The sequence below is a fragment of the Bufo gargarizans genome, unplaced genomic scaffold, assembly GCF_014858855.1.
Source record: "Bufo gargarizans isolate SCDJY-AF-19 unplaced genomic scaffold, ASM1485885v1 fragScaff_scaffold_395_pilon:::fragment_2:::debris, whole genome shotgun sequence".
NCBI classification, from domain to species: domain Eukaryota; kingdom Metazoa; phylum Chordata; class Amphibia; order Anura; family Bufonidae; genus Bufo; species Bufo gargarizans.
This window is the reverse complement of record NW_025334108.1, coordinates 76,253-104,201: the sequence shown is the minus strand read 5'-3', so window position 1 is coordinate 104,201 and position 27,949 is coordinate 76,253. Positions and strand designations below refer to the sequence as shown.

The 27,949-nt window shown below is 49.8% G+C and overlaps 4 protein-coding genes across 6 annotated transcripts in view; 3 read left to right on the top strand and 1 right to left on the bottom strand.

Moving 5' to 3' along the window:
* Positions 1-21,718, top strand: part of LOC122922499 — a 59,838-nt gene extending 38,120 nt beyond the window's left edge. For 2 of the 3 annotated variants that reach the window (XM_044273110.1, XM_044273109.1), the window contains one exon: positions 16,981-18,243. In XM_044273110.1, the coding sequence (XP_044129045.1) occupies positions 17,266-18,006 (741 nt within the window). In that variant the 5' untranslated portion in view covers positions 16,981-17,265 and the 3' untranslated portion in view covers positions 18,007-18,243. Of the gene's footprint in view, positions 1-16,980; positions 18,244-20,322; positions 20,349-21,600 lie in introns of those variants that run through there. The other variant, XM_044273112.1, reaches the window with a different exon arrangement.
* On the bottom strand, positions 258-7,167 carry LOC122922500 (MAD2L1 binding protein). The gene is made up of 3 exons (XM_044273113.1): positions 7,060-7,167; positions 2,088-2,300; positions 258-2,014 (listed from the first exon to the last, which is right to left on the bottom strand). The coding sequence occupies exons 2-3, from the start codon at positions 2,289-2,291 to the stop codon at positions 1,505-1,507; spliced, it is 714 nt and encodes a 237-aa protein (XP_044129048.1). The 5' UTR covers positions 2,292-2,300; positions 7,060-7,167; the 3' UTR covers positions 258-1,504.
* LOC122922495 (proline-rich extensin-like protein EPR1) lies at positions 8,432-15,673 on the top strand. Its single transcript, XM_044273100.1, has 3 exons — positions 8,432-8,520; positions 13,066-13,761; positions 14,674-15,673. The coding sequence occupies exons 1-3, from the start codon at positions 8,432-8,434 to the stop codon at positions 15,671-15,673; spliced, it is 1,785 nt and encodes a 594-aa protein (XP_044129035.1).
* Positions 21,719-23,290: 1,572 nt separating the features above from the next.
* The window catches only part of TSPEAR (thrombospondin type laminin G domain and EAR repeats), a gene marked incomplete at its 3' end in the record, with an annotated part of 36,899 nt that continues 32,240 nt past the window's right edge, over positions 23,291-27,949 (top strand). Inside the window, exons 1-3 of the mRNA XM_044273099.1 lie at positions 23,291-23,433; positions 23,564-23,654; positions 26,315-26,474. Coding sequence (XP_044129034.1) covers positions 23,291-23,433; positions 23,564-23,654; positions 26,315-26,474 — 394 coding nt within the window. The remainder of the gene's footprint in view (positions 23,434-23,563; positions 23,655-26,314; positions 26,475-27,949) is intronic.

Below are 27,949 nucleotides of genomic sequence, written 5' to 3'. Positions count from 1 at the left end.
CTCAGCGGCTGCATTAACCTCTGGAGGCGCCAGGGCCAGGTCAGCAGAGCGGAAGGTGGACCTGTCCCAACTCAGCTTCTCTTCCCTGACTTCTGTGGCTACATGTGCGTCATCCACCGTATAGAAGAGAAAAGGCCAGAGGATGTAGTCTGTGGTCGAGGAGCACTACCCCCAACATGACAGGAGGATGGACTCCGCTCACTTCTGGAGCGCACGTTTCAGGCCAAGGACACGATTACAGAAGACATTTCATTTAATGAACAGTTTACTTCCATGATTTAAAAAAATACCCAAATCAAGAAGTCCGGGATGGGCGGTCGGCGCAGGAACGGCGCGCCGTTCTCACGTCATTAAAAACAAAGTCCTAATAGGAACCTGGCGCCCAGCGAGTCCCCTCTACGGCGTTATACCGCAGGGTCCTCCCAGTATAAACCGCAAGTCGGCATTACATAGAAAATGAAGGTATAACTTGTAATATGCTAATTAGTCATGGGGGCGAGGCCTCTGTCCTAAACCCCCCCCCCTTCCTTAGCGCTGGATTGACGCCCCATCTCCTATAGATCTCAGCTTGTCTACTCCGTTCAGGCCAGATATGGCGATGGAGTCGGGCAGGACGCACCGAGCGGCAGCATCCAAGGCCGACCTCCATCAAGCTCAGGAGAGTCAGGCTCGGACTCTTCAGATTATCAGAACGCCCCGCGGCTTTTCAACCCTAATAAGTAAAAACGTGTGCGACCTTACAAGGGCATTTTCTACAGAAATCTTAGAGGGGCGCATTCATAAAGCCAGTCCCTGGCAGTATTACCCCATGTGGGGGTCCCGGGGCATCAAGTTCCCTTTAAAACACTGTGGGTCAAATAAATAATTTATAATCGCCCAATAAAAACCCAGTAATAAGAGGAGTCCGCGATACATGATCCTTGTCTCCTGAAGTAAACATGGCGGATAACGGAGGTGCAGAGCGCCCCATCACAGGGACACACAGGGGTCCCGAGAGGCTGGGAGAAACCAAGAGCCCAAGACCCTTACATGACCACTGCAGATGGGACAGGGCACCCGAGAGTAGAGGGTCCCACAATGGATGCCGGAGCGTGAACCTACCACCGGGCTCAACTGGCGGCACTCGTCAGTCCTGAGGTAGAGGCGGCCTCTGGGGGCAAATTACAATCCAAATATAGCAGCTGACAGTAGGACTGAGCCTCCAGGAAGATGCTCGGAGCACCCGGCTGTCCCTGGAGCACCGTGGAAGAGGCTGTGAGGACGGGGCTCACGTCCTGGAGATGGTTCTGTAGGAGCCATGTACATATCACATGTATGAGGTACATCCACGGAGTCCGCTGGCCCTGAAATCCGCCGTGGATCCGGTGGGGCAGCCTTCTATTGCACTGGACTGGAGGCGGTCCATGATGTGATTATATAGAGGGCGAGTGGGGGTAACCCTGAGATAATACCAGATAATCCCCCCATCATGTATTTGGCATCGAGTAGAAGGGTCTCTGTGTCCTCAGTTATGAAATCCTCTCAGTGTGATCGGAGCCTGAAACCAGACGTAGTCGTCGCTGGGGTACGTGGTGTCTTCAGTTCCACTGCTGGACAGTTTGATGGTCAGGGTGTGGGCCCTGGTGGGCACCTTGTAGTTGAGTTTGGGTCGGAACCAGTCTGTGGCGCAGTGTCGATGTCCCAGAACCATCAGCACCACACTCATGAGGCTGGAAGAGCGCAGGTCACTGAACGGGTCAGCCAGGAAGAGCGCCCGGAAGAGCTGACGAAGGCAGGAGCGCGGGCTCAGGCTCTGCTCACCGTTGCCCACCTGGATGCCCTCCATGTCTATCACATACAGCTCCTTAGGGCTGACAGCGGAGCCCCCCAACAGCAGCAGGACCCGGGGCACAGCGGTCAGTGTGAAGAAGACGTCCAGCTGGGACATTACCTCCGCCAAGTCTGAGAGGGCGCGCTGACACTGGCGGGAATCTGACGCCTCCTTTATCGGTCTTCTCACAACCTCTTCACCGTCCTGGAGAAAAGAGACAACATAAGGGGCTAAAAGGTGAACCAGGGAAGCGAAAGGGGGGCCGGCGGCCACTTACCTTCTTCCCACTACAGAAGTGGAGAAGCTGCTCGTAAGGCAGGGGCAGCTGGTGCCTCTGGTGCAGGATGTGCTTCAGGAGCTCGCAGATGAAGCGGCAGCAGCTCTCCCTCGTCACCGGCCCCGGGAAGGCCACGCACACGTCAGGAGCCTCCCTCGAGCTGCGCCTGATGGGGCCACGAGGTCTGCGGGGCGGCTGCTCCATTCTCTGTGCCTGAAATACAATGTCAGGTACATCACTCACCCGTCTGGACCCCCACCAGCACTGGACCCCAACACTGCTCCTCCTGTACCCCACCAGCACTGATCCCCTCCACTGCTCCTCCTGTACCCCTCTGTACCCCACCAGCACTGGACCCCAACACTGCTTCTCCTGTACCCCCACCAGCACTGGACCCCAACACTGCTTCTCCTGTACCCCCACCAGCACTGGACCCCAACACTGCTCCTCCTGTACCCCACCAGCACTGGACCCCAACACTGCTCCTCCTGTACCCCACCAGCACTGGACCCCTCCACTGCTCCTCCTGTACCCCCACCAGCACTGGACCCCAACACTGCTCCTCCTGTACCCCACCAGCACTGGACCCCAACACTGCTCCTCCTGTACCCCACCAGCACTGGACCCCTCCACTGCTCCTCCTGTACCCCCACCAGCACTGGACCCCTCCACTGCTCCTCCTGTACCCCCACCAGCACTGGACCCCAACACTGCTCCTCCTGTACCCCACCAGCACTGGACCCCAACACTGCTCCTCCTGTACCCCACCAGCACTGGACCCCTCCACTGCTCCTCCTGTACCCCACCAGCACTGGACCCCAACACTGCTCCTCCTGTACCCCACCAGCACTGGACCCCTCCACTGCTCCTCCTGTACCCCACCAGCACTGGACCCCTCCACTGCTCCTCCTGTACCCCCACCAGCACTGGACCCCAACACTGCTCCTCCTGTACCCCACCAGCACTGGACCCCAACACTGCTCCTCCTGTACCCCACCAGCACTGGACCCCTCCACTGCTCCTCCTGTACCCCACCAGCACTGGACCCCTCCACTGCTCCTCCTGTACCCCCACCAGCACTGGACCCCAACACTGCTCCTCCTGTACCCCACCAGCACTGGACCCCAACACTGCTCCTCCTGTACCCCCACCAGCACTGGACCCCAACACTGCTCCTCCTGTACCCCACCAGCACAGGACCCCAACACTGCTCCTCCTGTACCCCACCAGCACTGGACCCCACCACTGCTCCTCCTGTACCCCACCAGCACTGGACCCTACCACTGCTCCTCCTGTACCCCACCAGCACTGGACCCCACCACTGCTCCTCCTGTACCCCACCAGCACTGAACCCCAACACTGCTCCTCCTGTACCCCACCAGCACAGGACCCCAACACTGCTCCTCCTGTACCCCACCAGCACAGGACCCCAACACTGCTCCTCCAGTACCCCACCAGCACTGGACCCCAACACTGCTCCTCCTGTACCCCACCAGCACTGGACCCCAACACTGCTCCTCCTGTACCCCACAAGCACTGGACCCCAACACTGCTCCTCCTGTACCCCAACACTGCTCCTCCTGTACCCCACCAGCACTGAACCCCTCCACTGCTCCTCCTGTACCCCACCAGCACTGGACCCCAACACTGCTCCTCCTGTACCCCCACCAGCACTGGACCCCAACACTGCTCCTCCTGTACCCCACCAGCACTGATCCCCTCCACTGCTCCTCCTGTACCCCCACCAGCACTGATCCCCTCCACTGCTCCTCCTGTACCCCCACCAGCACTGATCCCCTCCACTTCTCCTCCTGTACCCCACCAGCACTGTTCCCCTCCACTGCTCCTCCTGTACCCCCACCAGCACTGATCCCCTCCACTGCTCCTCCTGTACCCCTCTGTACCCCACCAGCACTGGACCCCACCACTGCTCCTCCTGTACCCCACCAGCACTGGACCCCAACACTGCTCCTCCTGTACCCCACCAGCACTGGACCCCAACACTGCTCCTCCTGTACCCCACCAGCACTGGACCCCAACACTGCTCCTCCTGTACCCCACCAGCACTGGACCCCAACACTGCTCCTCCTGTACCCCACCAGCACTGGACCCCAACACTGCTCCTCCTGTACCCCACCAGCACTGGACCCCAACACTGCTCCTCCTGTACCCCACCAGCACTGGACCCCAACACTGCTCCTCCTGTACCCCCACCACTGCTCCTCCTGTACCCCACCAGCACTGGACCCCAACACTGCTCCTCCTGTACCCCCACCAGCACTGGACCCCAACACTGCTCCTCCTGTACCCCACCAGCACTGGACCCCAACACTGCTCATCCTGTACCCCACCAGCACTGGACCCCAACACTGCTCCTCCTGTACCCCCACCAGCACTGGACCCCAACACTGCTCATCCTGTACCCCACCAGTACTGATCCCCTCCACTGCTCCTCCTGTACCCCCACCAGCACTGATCCCCTCCACTGCTCCTCCTGTACCCCCACCAGCACTGGACCCCAACACTGCTCATCCTGTACCCCACCAGCACTGAACCCCTCCACTGCTCCTCCTGTACCCCACCAGCACTGGACCCCAACACTGCTCCTCCTGTACCCCACCAGCACTGGACCCCAACACTGCTCCTCCTGTACCCCACCAGCACTGGACCCCAACACTGCTCCTCCTGTACCCCACCAGCACTGGACCCCAACACTGCTCCTCCTGTACCCCCACCACTGCTCCTCCTGTACCCCACCAGCACTGGACCCCAACACTGCTCCTCCTGTACCCCCACCAGCACTGGACCCCAACACTGCTCCTCCTGTACCCCACCAGCACTGGACCCCAACACTGCTCCTCCTGTACCCCCACCAGCACTGATCCCCTCCACTGCTCCTCCTGTACCCCACCAGCACTGATCCCTTCCACTGCTCCTCCTGCACCCCACCAGCACTGATCCCCTCCACTGCTCCTCCTGTACCCCACCAGCACTGATCCCCTCCACTGCTCCTCCTGTACCCCCACCAGCACTGGACCCCTCCACTGCTCCTCCTGTACCCCACCAGCACTGATCCCCTCCACTGCTCCTCCTGTACCCCTCTGTACCCCACCAGCACTGGACCCCAACACTGCTTCTCCTGTACCCCCACCAGCACTGGACCCCAACACTGCTTCTCCTGTACCCCCACCAGCACTGGACCCCAACACTGCTCCTCCTGTACCCCACCAGCACTGGACCCCAACACTGCTCCTCCTGTACCCCACCAGCACTGGACCCCAACACTGCTCCTCCTGTACCCCACCAGCACTGGACCCCAACATTGCTCCTCCTGTACCCCACCAGCACTGATCCCCTCCACTGCTCCTCCTGTACCCCCACCAGCACTGATCCCCTCCACTGCTCCTCCTGTACCCCCACCAGCACTGATCCACTCCACTGCTCCTCCTGTACCCCACCAGCACTGATCCCCTCCACTGCTCCTCCTGTACCCCCACCAGCACTGATCCCCTCCACTGCTCCTCCTGTATCCCTCCAGCACTGATCCCCTCCACTGCTCCTCCTGTACCCCACCAGCACTGGACCCCTCCACTGCTCCTCCTGTACCCCACCAGCACTGATCCCCTCCACTGCTCCTCCTGTACCCCACCAGCACTGGACCCCAACATTGCTTCTCCTGTACCCCACCAGCACTGAACCCCTCCACTGCTCCTCCTGTACCCACACCAGCACTGATCCCCTCCACTGCTCCTCCTGTACCCCTCCAGCACTGGACCCCTCCACTGCTCCTCCTGTACCCCACCAGCACTGATCCCCTCCACTGCTCCTCCTGTACCCCACCAGCACTGATCCCCTCCACTGCTCCTCCTGTACCCCCACCAGCACTGGACCCCTCCACTGCTCCTCCTGTACCCCACCAGCACTGATCCCCTCCACTGCTCCTCCTGTACCCCACCAGCACTGATTCCCTCCACTGCTCCTCCTGTACCCCACCAGCACTGATCCCCTCCACTGCTCCTCCTGTACCCCACCAGCACTGATCCCCTCCACTGCTCCTCCTGTACCCCACCAGCACTGATCCCCTCCACTGCTCCTCCTGTACCCCACCAGCACTGATCCCCTCCACTGCTCCTCCTGTACCCCACCAGCACTGGACCCCTCCACTGCTCCTCCTGTACCCCCACCAGCACTGATCCCCTCCACTGCTCCTCCTGTACCCCCACCAGCACTGATCCCCTCCACTGCTCCTCCTGTACCCCCACCAGCACTGATCCCCTCCACTGCTCCTCCTGTACCCCCACCAGCACTGGACCCCTCCACTGCTCCTCCTGTACCCCACCAGCACTGGACCCCTCCACTGCTCCTCCTGTACCCCACCAGCATTGATCCCCTCCACTGCTCCTCCTGTACCCCCACCAGCACTGATCCCCTCCACTGCTCCTCCTGTACCCCCACCAGCACTGATCCCCTCCACTGCTCCTCCTGTACCCCCACCAGCACTGATCCCCTCCACTGCTCCTCCTGTACCCCCACCAGCACTGATCCCCTCCACTGCTCCTCCTGTACCCCCACCAGCACTGATCCCCTCCACTGCACCTCCTGTACCCCCACCAGCACTGATCCCCTCCACTGCACCCCACCAGCACTGATCCCCTCCACTGCTCCTCCTGTACCCCCACCAGCACTGATCCCCTCCACTGCTCCTCCTGTACCCCACCAGCACTGATCCCCTCCACTGCTCCTCCTGTACCCCACCAGCACTGATCCCCTCCACTGCTCCTCCTGTACCCCACCAGCACTGATCCCCTCCACTGCTCCTCCTGTACCCCACCAGCACTGGACCCCTCCACTGCTCCTCCTGTACCCCACCAGCACTGAACCCCTCCTCAGCCGCCCCCCAGCATCACTTCCCTCTCAGGGGCCCCCTCCTCTTCCCCGGGGCCCCTCCGCGGACTTTCCCTCCCATTCTCACCAGCACTCCCGGGTCTCGGTTCAAACACTTGGCGTCACTTCCTGTTTCTCGCCGCTGACGTCACTGTGGGCGTGTCCGCTGCATTGCACTAGAGGCCGTTAGAAGTCCTCCCTCCAGCGGCCGCCATTTTGCTGGAGCCAAGAGCTCGCAGGGCATGCTGGGACTTGTAGTGTCGCTCACTCTCCCTGGGCTGAGGTCGGTGCCCTCAGTCTCCTGTGTGTTTGGCTTGTTTTGGTGGCCGTCAGCAGTTCTGAGGGGGCGGGGCTGATGACCGCACAAATCCTTAGGCTGCACTACTGAGGGCTGGGGGTGGTAAGATGGCCGTCTGACAGGAGGCCATGTACATCCTGCAGTTGTCAGTAGTGCAGCCTTAGGCCGATATTACCTCCGTTCCGTACTTTCTGACAGGTGGGGGTTTGTCACAATACAGGATCTAATAGAATATTGAACAGTAGGGGCGACCCCTGACGCCCCCTCTGAATAAATCTACAGGTGCTAGGACCATTGTGACGTCGGAGTGTAAGAGGCGACTGCGCTGGGGCGGTGTGCGACGCGGAGCTCCGGGGCTATCCTGCTCAGGGGCGGCCATAGCCTCATACTGGGGGCGGGAACCCCGTCTGCACCAGGCAAAGGGCCTGAGGCTAAATAGCAGTGATAGGGGCCTACACGATGGGATATACTGTCCTCGACTCTGCACCACCGAGACGGAGAAGCCGCGAGGTTCTGTAAACCGTTTCTGAGATCTGCAGATGATGACATTTCCAGCACCTAGCTCCAATCTGTGGATTGAAACCGGATGAAGTCGTGTGGAATGATTGTGTGATGCCTCCTGTTCATCCACGTCCCAGTCACCACCACTTGTCAGACACTGAGAGGACAGAATCCTGAGCTGAGAGGCCTCGGTCTCAACGCTGTGTGTCCTGGTGGTTGGGAGAAGACGATGAACTGGAATGACAGGAAGAGGAGCAGAGCAGAGAACCTCTGCCCGGACAGGTCCTCTGATTAGAAGAATGGCGCTGAGTGATCCATTACTGCAAGTGAAATGTCACATCCCAAGCCTAGGGCGGCAAACAGCGTCCACACAACCATCAGAAGAAGTCTGCACGACACTGGGCTACGAGCCGGACGTCCAGCTACAGGTGTCCACTGACCTCCGCTCACCGCTCTCAAAGGCTATCCTGGTGCACAGCAAGACGGCAGTGGAGGCTGGAGATCTGTCCTCTTCAGTGATCAGTCCTGCTTTGGTCTCAGATGCAATGATAGCCAGATATCAGGCTGGAGATCATGTGGACCACACCATGCAGAGGCCTTTATAAGGGAACATCACACCAGTCCTACTCCCGGGATTGTATAATATACGGTGGATTTGGTCATGGAACCAGTGTTCCCGCCATTTCTTCAAAGTGTCCAAGGAGCCGCTTTTCAACAGGACAACCCCAGGTCACATATCGCTCGTTCTACGTATTACCATGGACTGTAGCGTCTCCGGACTTGTCTCCTATCCAGCACATCTGGGACATCATTAGTCGGAGCTGCCAGCAGCAGATCTTGATGATTTGTGTGCCCAGGTGCATTCAGTTTGGCAGAACATTCCTCAGACAACCATTAATAACCTCACTGATATCTGGGAAGGCGAGTGAGTGCGAGTACATGTGCGAGTGGAGTTCACACTCCATACTGATTGCATCCAGAGGTTTTGAATAATTAGTTTCCATCTTTTCATCATTTGCATATCATTAACATCATCATTTGCATATCAGAATTCCACGGCCTTTCCTTTCAGTGTTGAGGAGTGTATGTAAGGTTCTAGTAAGATTATCAAAATGGGGACAGAAGCGTTAAATACCGCCGTCCGGTCCTGGCGTTGTGCCATTGGGCGATGTTGGTATGGCCTCCGTGCCTCTTCCTCCCAGACCTTAGAATCTAACATCTGGATCTCTTCATCTTCAAGGATAGGCAGCTGCGCCGGGGATATTCACTGGGAAGAGCCGTACAGGCCTTCATAGTAATCCTGGGAAATCCGCAGTATGAATGGGATTTGTGGTCGGATCTCATAGAGACATCATGGTCATAGAGCCAAGGAGCGAGTCGCCCGATGTCCCCATCTATAGAGTCTGTTCTGGGTGCATTTCGCCTGCATTGAATAAACACGTCTAGTAAGCGTCTTGCTGGAAGGTAGGCTTGTTTTGCCCCGGGGAGGTCCTGGGTTTTGGAGTATTGAGTTTCCAGCCGTGTAGTTGGTCAGACTGAGTAACGTCTAGTATGCCCCCCCACCATTCAGGTATGTGCTCTCGGGATCGGTCACATCGTTATTCCAATGGATTTCGGGGTACTCTCTGAACTCATCCAGGTTTTCATATTCTAGAACGTTTTTGTGACAGTATTTTCTAGAGAGAGGAGGAGTGGGGCGTGATCCGAGATGGCGGTCGGGGTTATTTGGGAGTTGACGTTCTGCTGGAAGAGAGAAAAAAGAACGAGAAAAAAAATTGAGAGAAAATGTTCTCTGTGCGGCCGAGTGACACGTGTTCCCTGGAACCGATGGTCCTCTCCCTCCACGGATCACGAAAACCCAACTGTTCCTTAAGGTGCAGAAGAGATTGAGTAACGGCTGCATCACCCGGTGGATCTATCTGAATGCGGATCCTGCACCAAGCGTTGTGTGGAGTATGAGGCATTGGTTTGGAGCATAGACTTTTACCAGGACGTACGGAATCGCATCGATCTGTACTTTCAAAATTAAATATCTACCCTGGAGATCAATGGGGACGGATCCGTTTTCTCGGACACAATAGAAAACGAATCCGTCCCCCATTGACTTTCACTGGAGTTCCTGACGGATCCGTCTTGGCGATGTTACAGATAATACATTCGGATCCGTCTTGGCGATGTTACAGATAATACATTCGGATCCGTTCATAAGGGATGCAGACGGTTGTATTATCAGAAACGGAAGCGTTTTTGCTGAACCCGGCCGGATCCAGAAAACGCTGGTGTGAAAGTCGCCTAAATGTGAACGCTTGGCAGTAGAGACCCTAAAAAAAGATGAAAATATTATTATAAGAAAGCAGATAAGGGGGGTCTATTGTTGTGATGAAGACGTCTATGTACATGGCAGAAGCCGGTAGACGGTTGGCAGATACCAACGTCCATAGGACACTGCCGGGAGATCCCACCGCTGAATGTATAAAGGAGATTGATGGTTTTTTGGAAGACAGTAAAGATGCCAAGACTGTCAGAGCCCTGAGTAGTTTGTACCCCGAGATTCTGGTCCTTTAGTGTCCGGCACTGACTCGCTGCCGCCGCCGCCGGCGATCTATCTGGACTCTTTTTTGCAACAGATTGTAGGTAGTTTTGACAGATGATTTTTTGGACAGGATGGACGGAATAAACGGCAGCGATGTTAGGTACCTGTGCACATTGGACGTCCACAGTTTATATACAAATATACCGCAGGAGGAGGGACGGAAGGTGTATGTGAACCGCTAAAGCGCATTGCGAGGTTTAATAACCAGATCTTTATTTTGACCCCAAAAATTTTTTCGGTTTGATAGCGATTTTTACTTGCAGCTGCGGGGGACTTCGATGGGGTTCTCCGCCGCTCCGAGTTTCGCTAATATATTGATGGAAGCCTTTGGGACACGGCATGTATTCTGTGTGGGTGGCTTCGCTATGTGGACGCTGTGTTCCTGCTGTGGAGGGGGATCAATCTCCCCTTCTACAGTTTGTTACCCATTTAATCGAGCGCCATAATACCATCAGATGTGGAATTACGGCGCGTAGAAGCGGGAGGATGTGAGGCCGCGCCATTCACAAAGACCACAGCTCGAAATAACCCGCTGCCTCAGTCCAGCCACCGGCGCTCATGTTGTTTCTAGTACCGCTAGGAGCCGGTGCACACGGGCCAGAAGGATATCCAGCCCAGATAAAGAATAGGACAAACACCGCTTATTGATGGGTAATAATTTCACGCAGAGGAATAAGTCTCAGAGGCGACTGAGACTGGAATAGAGGTCGGTAAAAATACAGACTGGGAAAGAGGGAGAAGCCAAAGAGACAGTGTGTGTGTGTTTCCAAATATGATCGACCTCCTAAACTAATAATAAAAAGGTCCTTCTGAAATATTGGGGGGTCCAAAGACATGATCACAAATTTGGCAGAATGTTTGTTGATAACCCCCTTTTTGCCTGATTAGAAGTGACTTACGCCCTAAAACCACGAAAAGACAGCGTTTCCTTGCAGCCCAGAGGAGGGGCGTTCTGTGGTGCTATAATTACGGGTGACGCTGTGGTGCACCCCACACAGGGAGACACGTGATGTCATATACCGCTTGAAACGCCCATGTGGTAAGATATGTTGGGCAAACATCTCGGGCTATACGGATCAGAATCAATGAGGATAAGTCCAGCCTTAGGAAGGAACTCAGAAGGGAGAGTGAGATGGATGCAGTGGAGGTGAAAGAACTATCGGGCCCCTCAGGTGTCCGGTCCTGGAGGTAGTAAAACGTGGAGACAATGAGGAGGACAGTAGGAGCTACAAAGGGAGACCTTTTGGATACTGAGACTGCAGTCTTTAATACCTAAAGGGTTAAAGGGGTTGTCCGGGTTCAGATACCCTTATTTCCACCCCGGCAGCCCTCCTGAGGCTAGCATACAATAACACACTGCCGGGCAGAAACTTCCGCCCGGCAGTGTGTTTGGTGACGTCACCGCCACTGACGGGCAGACTTTAAAACGGTAAAACAGCTAGGGCAGCGCTAAATCCCGCCCATCAGTGTCGGTGACGTCACCGGGCTTCCTGGCAGCCCCATGGAGAGCCCCGGTACGTCACCGGAACTCCAAAAAGGAGGCAAAGGAGAGCATCGGAGCATGAACTGCCGGGGTGAAGATGGAGGGATGTCCGGGGTCAGCTCCGAAACCAGACAACCCCTTCAAATGAAATTTGTAGCTTTAGTGCATTTATATGATATTTTAGGGTTATTTTTATGTATTTTGTATAAAAGGATATGGTTTGTATATATGTATCAGCTGATAGTGCTATAAACCCCCACCTCCCCCTCTACCTGCACGCATGAGTAAGGGGCGCGTTCTCACGAACCGTCGCCTGGAGGGGAGGAGGTGTGAACGAGGTCTATCTCAGGGTCCCTCATCATCTCCCATTTTATATTGGAATGAAGTAAATAAAAGAAACACAAGGTTTAGTGCCAGCGACGTGTGAGTCTGACGTCTAGTGCTCCCTCCCATACGATGTGCATGTTGTCAGCAGGACTAGCCTCTGCCACGCACGTTTGGGCCATCCTGATATTCTGCTTGATCCTCTTGTAAGGTCCATATCAGTGTCCCTCGGGAACTAGGAAACAACTTATCCTACGTCTCCATCTCTACAAGCATTCTGGGCCAGGCCGACACTCGGAGCGAGGACTCCGCAAGTATTATACACAACTGTGTACCGGGTCTAAGGAAAAATGGGGCTGCACCACTGACTGTCGACCACTAGATGGCATCATAAGACAGGATGAGTCCAAATGTCCAGCTGAACCCCCTATAGGGCTTGGCTAATTCCTAGTATCCACGTATTTCCTCCGTGCTCACAAAGTCAGATCGCCGTAATCTCGCAGTGCGTGAGCTCGCACATGCGCAGTTCCTTCCCTGAAGCTGATAACCAGCACAGGGAAGGAACACTATGCCGGCACTGCGCATGCGTGAGCTCGCACGTCGCGAGATTGCGGCGATCTGACTTCGTGAGCAAGAAGGAGATTCGCGGATACAGGCGGCGCTGGGCTCCTTCACAGGGGGGCATGGCTGGGCTCCAGGATGGTTCATACAGCCCCTTGGGCTCCTTATCAGGGTCATTTACATATCTATAAACTCATTTTTACACTCAATAAAACCACTCACAGATATGGGACAGATATATTGCGAACATGCTAGCGGCGATCTAGCCATGCATGTCCACATCTCTATAGGGTAAAAAGAGGTGACAGAATACCTTTAACCGTCCACCGTACAGTCCAGACCTGGCTCCAGTCATTAACCGTCCACCCTACAGTCCAGACCTGGCTCCAGTCATTAACCGTCCACCCTACAGTCCAGTCCTGCCTCCACCCTACAATCCAGACCTGGCTCCAGTCATTAACCGTCCACACTACAGTCCAGACCTGGCTCCAGTCATTAACCGTCCACCCTACAGTCCAGACCTGGCTCCAGTCATTAACCGTCCACCGTACAGTCCAGACCTGGCTCCAGTCATTGACCGTCCACCCTACAGTCCAGACCTGGCTCCAGTCATTAACCGTCCACCCTACAGTCCAGTCCTGCCTCCACCCTACAATCCAGACCTGGCTCCAGTCATTAACCGTCCACCCTACAGTCCAGACCTGGCTCCAGTCATTAACCGTCCACCGTACAGTCCAGACCTGGCTCCAGTCATTAACCGTCTACCCTACAGTCCAGACCTGGCTCCAGTCATTAACCGTCCACCCTACAGTCCAGACCTGGCTCCAGTCATTAACCGTCCACCCTACAGTCCAGACCTGGCTCCAGTCATTAACCGTCCACCGTACAGTCCAGACCTGGCTCCAGTCATTAACCGTCCACCGTACAGTCCAGACCTGGCTCCAGTCATTAACCGTCCACCCTACAGTCCAGACCTGGCTCCAGTCATTAACCGTCCACCCTACAGTCCTACAGTCCAGACCTGGCTCCAGTCATTAACCGTCTACCCTACAGTCCTACAGTCCAGACCTGGCCCCAGTCATTAACCGTCCACCCTACAGTCCAGACCTGGCTCCAGTCATTAACCGTCCACCCTACAGTCCAGACCTGGCTCCAGTCATTAACCGTCCACCCTACAGTCCAGACCTGGCTCCCAGTCAATGACCGTCCACCCTACAGTCCAGACCTGGCTCCAGTCATTAACCGTCCACCCTACAGTCCTACAGTCCAGACCTGGCTCCAGTCATTAACCGTCTACCCTACAGTCCTACAGTCCAGACCTGGCTCCAGTCATTAACCGTCCACCCTACAGTCCTACAGTCCAGACCTGGCTCCAGTCATTAACCGTCTACCCTACAGTCCTACAGTCCAGACCTGGCCCCAGTCATTAAAGGGGTTATCCCATCATAATGATCACTGTTAAATCTGTTAATGATTTGACAGTGATCATTTTTGTAAATATACTTTATTAACAAATCCCCACCGATTAGGATAAAATTCATCCCCACTTACCTGATTGTTGTGACTCGGTCTCCCCTGGTTACGACCTCCGCTCTTCTCCAAAAGCCGGAAGGTCGCGCTTGCCCAGAAGACTCCTTCTTTTCTCCCGGCCGGTCCGCTCGCTGTTCTGAACGCGCACGCTGCCGCGCATGCGCGACGGTGACTTCTTCCCGGCCAGAATAGTACAGAGCTGCGAACGCGCACGCCGGCTCTGTAGGAATAAGTCACCATTGCGCATGCGCGGCGGCGTGCGCATTCAGTCCAGCGCGCGGCACGGCCGGGAGAAGACTTCAATCAAGATGAAGCCCGCCCCTAGCCAGAATCCAGGAAGTGAACGCGCGGTGGCAGCAGGTAAGTTTAAAAACGCTAAGTGGGATAACCCCTTTAACCGTCCACCCTACAGTCCAGACCTGGCTCCAGTCATTAACCGTCCACCCTACAGTCCAGACCTGGCTCCAGTCATTAACCGTCCACCCTACAGTCCAGACCTGGCTCCAGTCATTAACCGTCCACCCTACAGTCCAGTCCTGGCTCCAGTCATTAACCGTCCACCCTACAGTCCAGACCTGGCTCCAGTCATTAACCGTCCACCCTACAGTCCAGACCTGGCTCCAGTCATTAACCGTCCACCCTACAGTCCAGACCTGGCCCCAGTCATTAACCGTCCACCCTACAGTCCAGACCTGCCTCCAGTCATTGACTGTCCACCCTACAGTCCAGTCCTGGCTCCAGTCATTGACCGTCCACCCTACAGTCCAGTCCTGGCTCCAGTCATTGACCGTCCACCCTACAGTCCAGTCCTGGCTCCAGTCATTGACCGTCCACCCTACAGTCCAGTCCTGGCTCCAGTCATTGACCGTCCACCCTACAGTCCAGACCTGGCTCCAGTCATTGACCGTCCACCCTACAGTCCAGACCTGGCTCCAGTCATTAACCTTCCACCCTACAGTCCAGACCTGGCTCCAGTCATTGACCGTCCACCCTACAGTCCAGTCCTGGCTCCAGTCATTGACCGTCCACCCTACAGTCCAGACCTGGCTCCAGTCATTGACCGTCCACCCTACAGTCCAGACCTGCCTCCAGTCATTAACCGTCCACCCTACAGTCCAGACCTGGCTCCAGTCATTAACCGTCCACCCTACAGTCCAGACCTGCCTCCAGTCATTGACCGTCCACCCTACAGTCCAGACCTGCCTCCAGTCATTGACCGTCCACCCTACAGTCCAGTCCTGGCTCCAGTCATTGACCGTCCACCCTACAGTCCAGACCTGGCTCCAGTCATTGACCGTCCACCCTACAGTCCAGACCTGGCTCCAGTCATTGACCGTCCACCCTACAGTCCAGTCCTGGCTCCCAGGGCCGGCTGCTATAGGTCAGGAGTCAGTAACCTCCAGCTGTTGTGAAGCTGCAACTCCCTCAATGGGAGTTCTGAATACAGCCAAGCAGGTGTGCATGCTGGGAGTTGTAGTGTCATAGCAGCTGGGGTCCCAGAGGGCGCTGACCCCCGCTGTGTGGTAGATTAGATCTGCTTCTATTCCCAAGCCACAGAAAGAAGGAAGTAAATGAAGAGGTTGTGGTCACATGACCTGCTGTGGACGAGTGACATCACAGGTTGCTGCTCCTTACATCAGCCACCATTGAGAAGGTCACATGACCGAGTCTGATGACAGATCTGTGTAACCGGGGGTGGGGTGGATGTCAGGTAGGAGTGTAGAGAGGTGACAGCTGTGGGTAGGTGACAGGTAGGTGTGTAGAGGGGGACAGCTGTAGGTAGGTGACAGGTAGGTGGAGGGTGACAGCTGTGGGTAGGTGACAGGTAGGTGGAGGGTGACGGCTGTAGGTAGGTGACAGGTAGGTGGAGGGTGACGGCTGTGGGTAGGTGACAGGTAGGTGGAGGGTGACAGCTGCAGGTAGGTGACAGGTAGGTAGAGGGTGACAGCTGCAGGTAGGTGACAGGTAGATGGAGGGTGACGGCTGTGGGTAAGTGACAGGTAGGTGGAGGGTGACGGCTGTAGGTAGGTGACAGGTAGGTGGAGGGTGACGGCTGTAGGTAGCTGACAGGTAGGTGGAGGGTGACGGCTGTAGGTAGGTGACAGGTAGGTGGAGGGTGACGGCTGTAGGTAGGTGACAGGAAGGTGGAGGGTGACGGCTGCAGGTAGGTGACAGGTAGGTGGAGGGTGACAGCTGTAGGTAGGTGACAGGTAGGTGGAGGGTGACGGCTGTAGGTAGGCGACAGGTAGGTGGAGGGTGACGGCTGTAGGTAGGTGACAGGAAGGTATGCATTAGTGGGGCTGCCCAATGACGGACACAACACACAAAATTGATATATGCCTCAATAGTGATATACATATTGTCTATAACACTAAGTATAATATTTACATAATAGTGTGGGTGTGTTCCGCATTGGACAGAATCACTATGCATACAATCAGGATGCGGTGACGCACCATGTCCAGGGATCCATTGACCAATAATAACATACTGAACTGCATAGAGTTTAATGATAATAGCTGATAATGGTTGATACTAGGTTCACTCAGAAGGGATAATGAGCTGTCTATTGTTTTTAATAATACATCTTTTGTACATTAACTTTTCTTACGTTCAAATTATAAATGTGTACATAGATAAATGAAAACATTTTATCCTCATGTGATGAAGATACCAATGCATATAACATATGACTGATAAATATGAATTATCTTTATAGATTTAGACCACTGAAGAAGGCCGTGACAGGCCGAAACGTTTGGTCACACATCTTCTACCTTTTCCACTGTGAATATTGCACCGGAACTTTAAGCATGTTTAAAAAAATGTAAAAATGTGAAATTAAAATTTAAAAGCATCAAGAGATACTGTGTGCTGCAATTTCCTTATTATCATAACGTGACTGAAGAAGTCCTTGCAAGCACCAGTGCAACATACAGGTGTGCGGTACTCCAAAACTCATCATTGTTAGTAATACTGTGAGTTACTGGCACCCTACTTGAACATGACAAATGTGTTTTCCTATGATACCAGCACCGCTGACAGCATTGTCTCTGGAGTGAACCTTTCCAGCGACTTTCTCCACATACCCAGTCATGAACTGAAGATACGAGATTATGAAAGAGACCGAAAACGCCTGATAGGCTGGGAACTCCATTGCAGCACCCTTGCCGAATATTACCGTACCAACCGGATACCAAGAGGTCTACGCTCAAGATTGAGACCTACATTATTCTCCGACAACACAGAATTTTCAACACGTTTTGAAAACATTTTAAATAAATGTTCCTTTGATATAATTCTACTCACGATAGAACAATTACAAAAGTCAATAGAAGATTTATCTAAAAAGATCGAGATCACGGAGACAACTCTAATCACGACAGCACCAGAAGAAGAATGGAAAAAAGCCAAAGACAAGATCGAGAAACAACTGAGTGAATACAAAAAACATACAGAACTGAACAAGCGACAGAAATTCGTGCGCGACGCGGAGGATTATCGCCTCGATAACGTATATCGGTGGAAAAAGAGTCCCCAGTACAACCCGTGGAATAACAGATATCAACAGTACTCCGGCTCATCATCCGACAGTGACCGATCAGGAAACTACAAACACCCAGCTCGTTTTTTAGGCAACCGACGGAGAGGACGGGGACCAGGACCAGGCGCACCAGGAGAGGTGGCAGGAGACAGTCAAGGAAGTCAAGTACAGACCAGATCGCAGGTAAGGAGAACAACTTAGTTGTAAATATCTCCTCTACCAATCTATCCCCCGCACAGACTCAGATTCTCCAGAAGGGACTATCCTTTTGCCCAACACCGAGCCTAAGTACATTTACCCTGGAACAGGAACTCCAGAGGTTCTACCGAACCTTAAGACTGAAGGCACACTTTAGCGAGGCGGAATCCGGACCACCCAATACCTTGGAATCACCAGGGGCTTTATCCCTGGAAACATTGGGCCTTAGAAATAAGAGCTCCTTTATGCCACCCCGCAACAAACACCCGATAGAAACATACATCTCCTTTGCCCAAAAATCAATACAAGAAATCATTAAAGACCACAAACAAGGTCACTATAAACATACCAACAATTTAACAGCAGAAGAAAAAATGGCCCTAGATTCACTACAAACAAAGAGCGATATTATAATTAAACCAGCCGATAAGGGTGGTGCCCTGGTGGTGATGGATAAAATTAAATACATGCGTGAAATAAGGAGACAACTAGAGGACGAGACAACATATGAAATCTTAAGGCAGAACCCAACACCACAAATTCAGGAGTGTATCTCCAACATTCTAACAAGATACAATAATCTAGGGATAATTGATTCCAAAACCGTAACATTTCTCAGCAAACAAGATCCCATCATACCCGTATTTTACACTTTACCCAAAATCCACAAAAATTTACAAGATCCCCCTGGCCGCCCTATTGTCGCTTCCACAGATTCCATATTTTCACCATTGGCTATTTATCTAGAAAAAATCCTAACGCCCCTGATTAAAACATCCAGATCATTTCTTCTTGACACAACAGACTTTATCTCCAAATTGCAAGAGATAGATAAGCCACCTGGTTGCACATTAATCACCCTAGATGTGAACAGTTTATACACATCCATTGAACACGAAAAAGGGATTCAAGCTACCACCAGATTACTACATAATCACTCAAATCTAGAAACAACACAACAGAAATTCTGTATAGAATTACTAACAACTATACTAACCAAAAATTACTTCTTGTTGGGGGACACATACTACGGCCAGAAAAAAGGTACCGCCATGGGGTCAAATGTGGCCCCGCCATATGCAAATGCATATATGATAGCCTTTGAGGAGGATCATGTATATACTCATCCCTTATTTAACCAATTTTCAATCACGTGGCTACGGTTCATCGACGACATTTTTTGCATATGGGGGGGCCCCACAAACACTATTGAAAAATTTGTACAGGATCTCAATTCCATTTATCCAGAACTAGGATTCACCATACAGTCAAGTAAAGAGAAAATAAGTTTCCTAGACACAATAATTGAACTCGACCCCTCAGGCAATATAACATTGGATCTATACAATAAACCCACTGACCGTAATAGTCTTCTCCACTTTAACAGCTGCCACCCCAGGGCTACTAAAAATTCTCTGCCGAAGTCCCAATTCATAAGAGTTAACCGCATCGTCACGGACACCGAAGTAAGGGAAACCAGACTGATGGAGATGACAGAGAAATTCCAGACAAGAGGTTATCCCCGAACACTCCTTAATTCGACATTAAATAATATTAACGAAAGAGTTAGACCACGTCACAAAGAACCCAAAAGACTAGCCTGTGTAACAACATACCACCCCTTGATACCTAAAATTCACCAAGCATTAAGAAAACATTGGCCATTACTCGTAAAAGCATATCCCAACATTCCGGAATTCAGCGAACCCCCAATCACATGCTACAAGAGACCCCATAATGTCAAAGACAAACTGGTCAAGGCCGACATAGGTAGCCTTACTAGGCTGCCAAAACAGACTTTCTTGAGGAGTCAACGACAAGGTACATTCCCATGTTTACACTGCGCTCAATGCTCAAGCGTCACCAGAGGCGAATACGTGACCCACCCAAGAACCGGACGACAATACCCCATTAAAGGTTTTTTTACGTGTGACTCAAGCTTTGTGGTCTATATACTGAAATGCCCATGCGGACTGGCGTATGTGGGCGAGACTACCCAACATATACGCGATCGCGTAAGTAAACATAAGTCCACAATTAGACTCGGACACACCTTGCTACCCGTCCCATACCACTTCAAAGAGAAAAATCACCAGGCATCACAATTACGGTTCCAAATATTGGAACAGGTCGATTCTCCAAGACGTGGAGGAAACCGGATTTTACATTTAAAACAACGAGAAGCGTATTGGATCCACACACTCGGGACTCTTACACCACATGGTTTAAATCGAGAATGTGACTTTTCCATTAATGTTTAATATATTGAGCAATCCCTATGTGTTGTTAACAAAGAAATCTCTTTATTTCTCCTTACAGACCCGCTGATATCACGACCTGCGAGGGTGAGATAACACTTTCCCCCCCCCCCCCCCCCCCCCCCCCCTCCTCCCTCCTCCCCTTTTTTCTTCCCTTTCCCTCCCCATTTCCTCCCCCCTTCCTCCTCCCCCTCCTGAGATCTTTCCCATCCCTCTTTCCTGTTATCCATCCATCCTACCCATTTCCCATCACACTAGGGACATTATATTTGCATTATGGAACTAAGGTTCTCTTTCATAATATTAAATTCTATATTGCTCAATTAACATATATCAGATGTAACAGGTTTATTCTGAATTGGTGCTTCACTGTATCCAGGCTCCACATTTAAATGTATGGCTATGCTATACACAAGGTGGCTCATTGCAGCCCCAGCGCACGATACCATATTAATGTTACGCCGCATAACACTTCCCTTCCCCCGAACGGCACGAATGACACGCAGGTGGAACGCAGGACAGTTCCGGTCCTGCTTGCGCATGCGCACGGCAACTCAGCACACGGCCGGTCTGCGTGCTTGACACGCAAATGGAACGCACGCACTTCCCAATCACATGACCGGGAATGCCGTATGACGTAGAGCGCAATGACGCGCATCCCCCGCGATAATAAAAGGCGCCAAAATCGGCTCCCACATTATACACCCGGCGCTTTTTCCTTGAAGACACAGCACTGAAGGTAATGATCACAGATCAATCACTTGCTACTCTACTGAATGGCTTACTTGCATATTCCAGATGGAACTTATTTTTGCCCATATAGATGATACCTTGAGGTCTATCCAAGTGATTTTGATGTGACCGCCGACCGTTCTAAGTTGAGGATGAGCCTTATCCATAGACTGTATGCATTAGTGGGGCTGCCCAATGACGGACACAACACACAAAATTGATATATGCCTCAATAGTGATATACATATTGTCTATAACACTAAGTATAATATTTACATAATAGTGTGGGTGTGTTCCGCATTGGACAGAATCACTATGCATACAATCAGGATGCGGTGACGCACCATGTCCAGGGATCCATTGACCAATAATAACATACTGAACTGCATAGAGTTTAATGATAATAGCTGATAATGGTTGATACTAGGTTCACTCAGAAGGGATAATGAGCTGTCTATTGTTTTTAATAATACATCTTTTGTACATTAACTTTTCTTACGTTCAAATTATAAATGTGTACATAGATAAATGAAAACATTTTATCCTCATGTGATGAAGATACCAATGCATATAACATATGACTGATAAATATGAATTATCTTTATAGATTTAGACCACTGAAGAAGGCCGTGACAGGCCGAAACGTTTGGTCACACATCTTCTACCTTTTCCACTGTGAATATTGCACCGGAACTTTAAGCATGTTTAAAAAAATGTAAAAATGTGAAATTAAAATTTAAAAGCATCAAGAGATACTGTGTGCTGCAATTTCCTTATTATTATTACAGACTCTGACTGGCCTGATCTTCGGGCACAGCCCCCAACTGGTCCGGTGCATTACATACTTACTGATTGGCAGCTTCCCTGTAGTTGTCAATCACTCTGTGTGGGTGAGGAAAGGAGACTGACAGGTTTTCTTAAATAACACATAGCAGGATCAATTCTATTAAACAGACATACTGCCTGGCAGGGTTGATCAAGCTGATCAAAATGATACTTGTCTTGTGAAAATCGATTGTGGTGTTCCTGAGAGAAAAAAAAAATATATAATAATTTTTATGCAGGTGATGGCTTCAGTAGACTGAGGGGCGGGGCCTACCCTCTAGGTGCACATCAGAACCATAGCTTACCAGTGTTGGCCACACCCCTTGGTGCACTGAAGCCCTAATTTTTTTTTCTCAGGAATGCTGCAACTGATTTTCAAAACCCAGGTATTCTTTTAATCAATAGGATCAACTCTACCAGGGGTGGATCCTGCTGACAGGCCCTCTATAGTGAGATTTAGTGGCATTTAAACAGCTTTTACCTTAGGTGAAAGTTGTGTATGCCCTTAGGTAGGGAGGCAATTGAGACCTGACAGAGCCTAGGCTCTGTATGGTAAGGTCAGGCAGCACTGCGCGTTAGTCGGCGGGTGCTCGGTCTTGCTGATGTAATCCCGAAGTCTGCACAACGAAGAAAAACCGGCACTCCAATTTTCTTTGCTCAAAAGGATTTATTGGTCACTCATGTGACGCGCATTTCGACACTCACAGGTGTCTTTTTTGCAAACAGAAAGTGAGCAGCAGTATGACCAATAGAGCCTAGGCTAGTCTAACAGCTGCACTAAAGATATCCAGCAGGCATTGACTATAATTGGATCCAGATGGTCTCCTTCAAGAGCGCCTGGTTTTGGCCAGACAAAATCTGGTTCACCCACTCGTTTTTGACTGGCTGAAACCTAGCACTCATGCTGGAAACCATCCAGATCCACGCGGATCACGTTATGGTCAATGGGATCTGGTGGTGCACGGCAGTATCAGGCTAGGCCGGATATGGTGAACTTTGGCAAGCTGTTCCTCTCCTCTTCTTTAGTACAGCTGTCATGAGCAGCACCACATATGTTTCCACTTCGCTCTACTATAAAGAAGCAATGTGGTCTTATTCATAATAAATACCCTGATGAAAAAAAAACCTTCTTCTTCTGCCTAGGTAACATAATTTTTATTCCCCGACCCATGTACTTTATGTATAATGTATCATATTTACAAAGAAAATACTTTATGCATGAAATCTAGTGAAGTCACAATAGACACATCGTCTAGTATGTGTGCATTGCGAGTCCTACATTTATATACTTAAAAGGCAATTTTCTACTTCACCCGATGGATGTTTTTATTTTCAGACGTGTTTCATTACTCAGCCGTTAAAATGAATTATGTGCACAGTTGTGGGGAAATAATTACAGTGAATTGAAACAGCAGCTACTTTTTACCCACACAAACAATAAAAATTTGTTTCAAATAAATCTTTGCTCATTAATGACTCCAGCCACTTGCCAGTGTGTGTCTAAATTAGAATTTAAGCTCTCTGGGGAAATAAGATTGCCAAGAATAAAATATAAGCCGTCCTCAGACAGTGCTTGTTTTAATGTACATGACTTCTTACTAGTGAAGCAGACGATGTAATTTAACAATGGACTTGTGATACTTCCCTTGTACATAAATCTACATTATTTTCCATTATTCTTGGATTTTCTCTTGCTGTACATTTACTATTGTGATTATAATGAAGCAATTATTTTTTATCTTTAGTGTCCTAGACAAACCATTTCCATCATCCCTAAACACCATCAACTCCAGGATATATGTTGGAAGCAGAAGGCGGCGTAAAGGATTTTTTTCTGTAAGTGTTTTGCTTCTACACTCACCAGTAGAGATGAGCAAATTTCTTGAAATTCGTTTTTGCACAAATCTGTCGCCCGATTCGATTTGATCTGAATAAATTAGACCTGAATCGAAAGTGCCCTAATTGCCCTGAAAAGTCCTGTATGAAACTCTGAGGTCTCCTAGGACTGTATTCAATCTCTTTCAAGCTCTTTAAGACAGCATTAGTAAAGTGAAAGTAACAGTGACATATATGGCTATGGGTAAATGGATGGTGAAGGGTGGTAAAAAACAGCCTGTTTAAAAAAAAAAAACTTTGATTTTTTTATTTATTAAAACATTCAAAAAATGATCCCATTTTGGTGGCTGATGCCTCCTTCTCTGTCTACTGCCTTGTAACATGGTGGCTGCCATTTTTTGTGATTCTTCTGACACAGAACAAAAAAGTTTAGGTTTTATTTGTGGGAAATTTGTAATAAATTTAGTTTATTTAGAGTTGATTCGCTCATCTCTACTCACAAGGAATTCTGTGACCATATAACACCACAAAACTAGGGGCAGAGTAAATATATACAGGTTGTGCCACTCCCAAAATTCTTACAGTTCAGAGCAGAAGGTACAGTTTTCCCTATAGCAAACATCACCGCTGCTGCAAAACCTCTTTTTGAAAAGTAAGGTGGTATTTCCAGTGCACCATTGATTGATTGTTCTTCAGTAGCTGGGACACAGTGCAGTGTTAATACACATTGCAACTGCTGAAGAACATATTTTTCAGTCTCTCAGTGGTTGACAGAGGAGAAGATACTTTGTACAAAAGTACCATGTGGTGTGTCTTACCTACTGTGTGTAGCACATTTCATCCTGTATAGGGGTCAAGTTCATAAATATATAAAGGATAAAGGGTAGTAAAGTAGAAGAGTTTTATAAGGCCTCATGTTTTGCGGTCTTCAAGCCACGGATCTGCAAAATATAGATACGATTCATGAGCATGCCGCAATTTCCTAATAGAAATGGCTATTCTTCTGTGCCAAATGGACAAGAATAAGTAATGCTCTATAATTTGCAGATTTGTGACACAGATACAGACAGCACATGGGTCTTTTTTGCAAAATGAATGGGTGTGTGATCCACAATAAATGGAGATCGCATGTTGACCCAAAATACCGTCATGTGTCAAAACATCCAGCCAATCCAACACCACCTCCAATTTTTTTTTTAACGATGGCTACCCTGTTGCCTAGATTTGTAGTATTCCTCTTCAAGAGCCCTCAAGCTCTACAGTATCGAGGAGTCTTGTAGTCCTAGCTGAAGTCTTTTATACGTTTATTTATGGAACATGGCTGATGAATGAGTAAGTGATTGGATGTTTTCAGGTGCAAGGTCCAATCATGAATCCTCATGTCTGTAATGAAACCAATGGAAGCTTCTATCATGTACTTCAAATTGCAAGATCCAATCAACGGCAGTGAAATGAAGAGGAAGTAGCAATGGCATGGAGTGCCACCTTCTCTCAAACAGCTGATCAGTGGAGGTGCCAGATGTCGGGCCCGCACTGATCAGATATTGATGACCCATCATGAGGATAGATCATCAATATATACAGCCTACACAATTTCTTTAACATATAGGCATTAGTACGAGACACAAAACTCATATGTAGAATATATTTAGTGCAGAAATACTGCTCAACAGCATTATGTCAACTGAGACACGTATATTATAACTAGTGGTTGGTAAGAAGCCCATGCCAATAATTTCCAGAGGACCCTGACCACTCTCAGAACTCTTTGGTAGTAAAAGGAATAGCTGTAAGAGATGAAGAGGTAACAGATATCTGGTGCCTTGGGGGACCCAAAGGTCCCACTGCCACCTCAAAAAGCACCAGTATACTAAATGGCACATAGTAGGTCAGGGACAGATTTTGTGCTGGGGAGCAGGAGCAAATAATTTGAGCAATGGAACTGCAAAAGAAATTGCAGCATGATAACATATATGGCCCACATTATAATTCTTTCTACTTACATGATCTTTTTAGAAACGACATATGTTACACACATTTCCTGCAGATAACTGGAGACTAAAACGGTTTAATTGAAAAGAGTCGATGATTGAAGCTAATTAGCCTTGACTACATTTGAGGAATGTCTGCTGTGTAAATAGCTGCAATGTCTCCTATAAGTAGACCACTATTACTCTACTCCTAGCAGACTTCTCATTTATTGATGCCACCTATGACAAATGCATCTCTTTTTATAAACTTGTCTCAGTACTGGTATTTCACCTTACAGCAATTTAATGACTATCTTGAAAATGTTTTTAGTTTGACAGCTAGATTTTCTGACTTATGTTTGCAGATCAACTGCATAAATTTAAAATCGTTAATGATTTCCTGCTGAGAAATAATGTGATACAAGCTGATTTCTTTTGGGAGGTAAAATGTAATTCTGAAACATCGTAATATCATAAGAATCCTGTGAATATAAAAAGAGGTCAAAGTTTCAATCGGATCTGTGGTTTCTAATCTAAAGCAAGCAGCAGTCTAGGAGGTTCTGCAAGCACATGTTCTATTTCTATTGCTTTATAGAATATTCTATGTAACGTTGTAACAAATTCTCAGCTACTGTATAAAGTTGCTTCTTTGAAAAGTGTGTTGTTAGAAGACTGTATTATGTATTCCAGGGCTTGTTGAGGCAACTTGTTCTTCTGCCAGGATCTGATGCAACATCTACTATATGTCCGAATGTCAGACCAAGGCTTGCAGAGCTGTCCATTCCCGAGGTGCTGAAAGAGCTACCACTTAGGACTGAAGGAAGTGAAATTCAACTGATGTACCCGTATGGTTGGTTGACGCCTGATCATTTTAATGCCCACCTAAAAGTATAGTGGCAATAATCCATAATAATATTCTTTTATCTCTTGATTTGTCAGCATGGCTTCTGCCTGGTGCATTAATACAAATAAATGAAGGAATTTGACTACAAGATTAAGTGAATTTCATTTGCTTCTGCAAATTGGAAATTAAAATAATGAAAAACGCTGTGTTTACCTTCCCCATACATTTAAGTGTGAGAAATATTGATTTGCACAATTTAACATAACTGAGTACAAGCTGAATATTTTACCGCTGTTAATATTACCATAGCTATTTCACAAATATCTATATGCAAAGAGCCATCAGGTTAATATTTGTATTATTATCATTTATTTAAGACCACAGTTTGGGGAAACGTAATAACCGAAATTCTAAGAGAAAATACAGCTAAATTATATTGCTCTAGGGACATATGGTACAGTCCTGATCAAAAGTTCAAGACCACTTGAAAAATGGCAAAAAAATATTTAGCATGGTTGGATCTTAACAAGGTTCCAAGTAGAGCTTCTACATGCAACAAGAAGAAATGGGAGTGAGACAAAACATTTTTTGAGCATTCAATTTAATGAAAACAACGAATAAACTGAAACAGGCTGTTTTTCAGCTGATCAAAAGTTTAGGACCACACCTCCAAAAAAATACTAAACCCCCCCAAAACAGAAATCCAACTTCCAAACATGAACTCAGTAATGAGCAGCTCCGCTGTTATTGTTTATCACTTCCAAAAATCGTTTCGGCATGCTTAATGCAAGAGTTTCCATGAGGTGAGTGGGAACATTTCTCCAAGTGGTGAAGATGGCCACACGAAGGCTATCTACTGTCTGGAACTGTTGTCCATTTTTGTAAACTTCCCTTGCCATCCATCCCCAAAGGTTCTCAATTGGATTTGGATCAGGGGAACATGCAGGATGGGCCAAAAGAGTGATGTTATTCTCCTGGAAGAAGTCCCTTGTCCTGCGGGCATTGTGTACTGTAGCGTTGTTCTGTTGAAAAACCCAGTCGTTACCACACAGACAAGGGCCCTCAGTCATGAGGAATGCTCTCTGCAACATCTGGACATAGTCAGCTGCCGTTTGATGCCCCTGCACTTCTTGAAGCTCCATTGTTCCACTGAAGGAAAAAGCACCCCAGACCATTATAGCGCCCCCTCCACTGTGGCGCGTAGAAAACATCTCAGGTGGGATCTGCATGTCATGCCAGTAACGTTGGAAACCATCAGGACCATCAAGGTTAAATCTTTTCTCATCAGAGAATAAAACTTTCTTCCACCTTTGAATGTCCCATGTTTGGTGCTCTCTTGCAAAGTCCAAACGAGCAGTTCTGTGGCGTTCAAGGAGACGAGGTCTTTGAAGACGTTTTTTGTTTTTGAAGTCCTTAAGTCTCAAATGCCGTCTGATGGTTATGGGGCTGCAGTCAGCACCAGTAAGGGCTTTAATTTGGGC